The sequence below is a fragment of the Trichechus manatus genome, unplaced genomic scaffold (genome assembly GCF_000243295.1).
Source record: "Trichechus manatus latirostris isolate Lorelei unplaced genomic scaffold, TriManLat1.0 scaffold00207, whole genome shotgun sequence".
In the NCBI taxonomy this organism is placed as follows: domain Eukaryota; kingdom Metazoa; phylum Chordata; class Mammalia; order Sirenia; family Trichechidae; genus Trichechus; species Trichechus manatus.
Window position 1 is genome coordinate 2,688,451 of NW_004444143.1, and position 1,887 is coordinate 2,690,337.

At 60.5% G+C, this 1,887-nt stretch overlaps 1 protein-coding gene across 5 annotated transcripts in view; it reads right to left on the minus strand.

Moving 5' to 3' along the window:
* Window positions 1–178: 178 nt before the first annotated feature.
* DPF1 (double PHD fingers 1) overlaps window positions 179–1,887 on the minus strand; it is a 13,391-nt gene continuing 11,682 nt past the window's right edge. The window contains exons 10-12 of one of the 5 annotated variants that reach the window (XM_004388133.1): window positions 1,363–1,475; window positions 716–797; window positions 179–594 (exon numbers count right to left, since the gene is read on the minus strand). In XM_004388133.1, coding sequence (XP_004388190.1) covers window positions 524–594; window positions 716–797; window positions 1,363–1,475 — 266 coding nt within the window. In that variant the 3' untranslated portion in view covers window positions 179–523. Of the gene's footprint in view, window positions 595–715; window positions 828–1,362; window positions 1,476–1,887 lie in introns of all 5 variants that reach the window. The other 4 variants (XM_004388132.1, XM_004388130.1, XM_012559031.1 and 1 more) reach the window with 4 other exon arrangements.

Consider the following 1,887-nt stretch of genomic DNA (forward strand, 5'->3'; position numbering starts at 1 on the left):
CACCCGCCCTGGGCACATGGGGATGGGTGGGAGGCCGCAGCTCCAGAACTGGGGGGAGCGGGCCAGGCAGGAAGTTGGCAGAGACTGGTGCCCCCGCATTATCAAAATTACATGTATTCAATGTATGAAGTGTATAACCTGCTACCATTGCCTTTTTTTTTTTTTTTTTTTTTTTTAGCTTTTTGTCTTTTTCTTTAGAAAAAGGCTCTGTCCATGTCCCTGGCTGGCATCCACCCCCCTGTGCCCGCCTAGAGGCGGGGTATGGCTTTGATGGGAGCAGAAGCCCCTGGCGCCCATTTGCCAAGGGATGGGGAGGGAGGGAGGGAGGAAGGCTCGAGGCCGACTGGGCCCACCGACCCACACGGCAGACGTTCCACTGGCACAGAGGACAGGCGGCCTGTCCCCCTCTCGGGCCTCTCTGTCTCCTGCTCCCACCACGGGGCATGAAGGGGGTGGGGAGGGGAGGAATCCAAGAGGCAGATGGGCAAGCACCACCCAGAGGTCCAGGTGAGCCAGAGCTGGCTTAGGTGAGGGTGATGTAGGCAGACGCCTTCTCTTTTAGGTGCCGAAGACAGAGGTGACAGCTCCAGCTTCCTGCGTGGTGGCCGGAGGACAGGGAGTTAGGTCCAGGTCCCCTCCATAAAGGCTTCCATGGCCAGAAGACAACTTTCCAACCCCCCCCCCGCCCCCACCACGTGCCCACCTCTTCTCTCACCTTCCGGGGGCTCCGCCATGGGGGGGCTCAGGCAGTACATGTGGTAACCCCGATCGCAGTCGTCACAAAACAGCAGCTGGTCCTGGGGGGTGAGACCCGCCCAGCTGGCACCCTGGGGGCATGGCACCAGAAACCGGGGTGGGGGGCAGGGGCTAGGTAAAAGGGGCTGGGGGGTCCCCTTCAAGAGAAGGGGCTTCAAGAAAGTCTGTGCATCATGGCATCTTTGTAAAGCCCCCACTTGGCCAAGCAGAGACACCCCTGAGGACCGCCAGTTTGCAAACGGGGAGTCGGGGTTTTGTAAGATTTTGTGTAGCACTTAAAATGACTCTCAGACGGTCTGACACCGGCTCTAGAAGCAGCTGGCGTGGGTTCTGATCCCAGCTCTACCATGTTCCCGGGGTGGGGGGGGACCTTGGGCGGGTAGCTGCCCCTCTCTGAGCTCGGTGTCTTCTCTGTGAAGTGGGAACAAGGGCACCTACCTCAGAGGGTGGTTGGGAGAAGTCAGAGAGATGAGGACCCTGATAACACGCGTTACTAGCGTTCGCCACGCAGGTTCTCCAGGGAAGGACTGGGGCTCGGCTGGCAAGGGTGGCGGGGCCAGGTGGGGGGCACGGCTGGGAGACGGGGGTGGGCAGACGGACACTCACGTCGTTCTCCGAGGTGCCGCACAGGCTGCAGGACTTGCATTCGATGCACTGCCAGCGGTAGGTCCGCACGGCTGCCGTCATGTTCACCGTGAACTGTAAACACGAGGGGTGTCCTGGGGGCCGAAGGGCAGGGGTGCGGTTAGCAAGTCGTCATGCCCCTGCAGGAGAAAGTGCCCAGCCCTCACCGCTGGCTCCTAAGGCCGAGACGAACTTCCGGGAACCATGCCTGACCTCACACCTCAAGTCCACAAGGCCACAGCCACGCCCCAAACTGCAGTGCTGTGGCCACCCCAGCCCCCAACCCAGACACATTTCAACCACACTCTGCTCCCCAGAATACCATAGCAACCGCATGCCATTACCATAACGCCGTGGCAACCACGGTCTACCACCCACGGTACCGTGGCAACCACATTCTGTTAACCACCGTGCTGAGGTAGCCACATTCCGTTACCCACAGGAGAATGGCAGGCAGATCCTGCTAACCACAGTAACCCGGCCACCACGTCCTCCCAGGCGTGATGC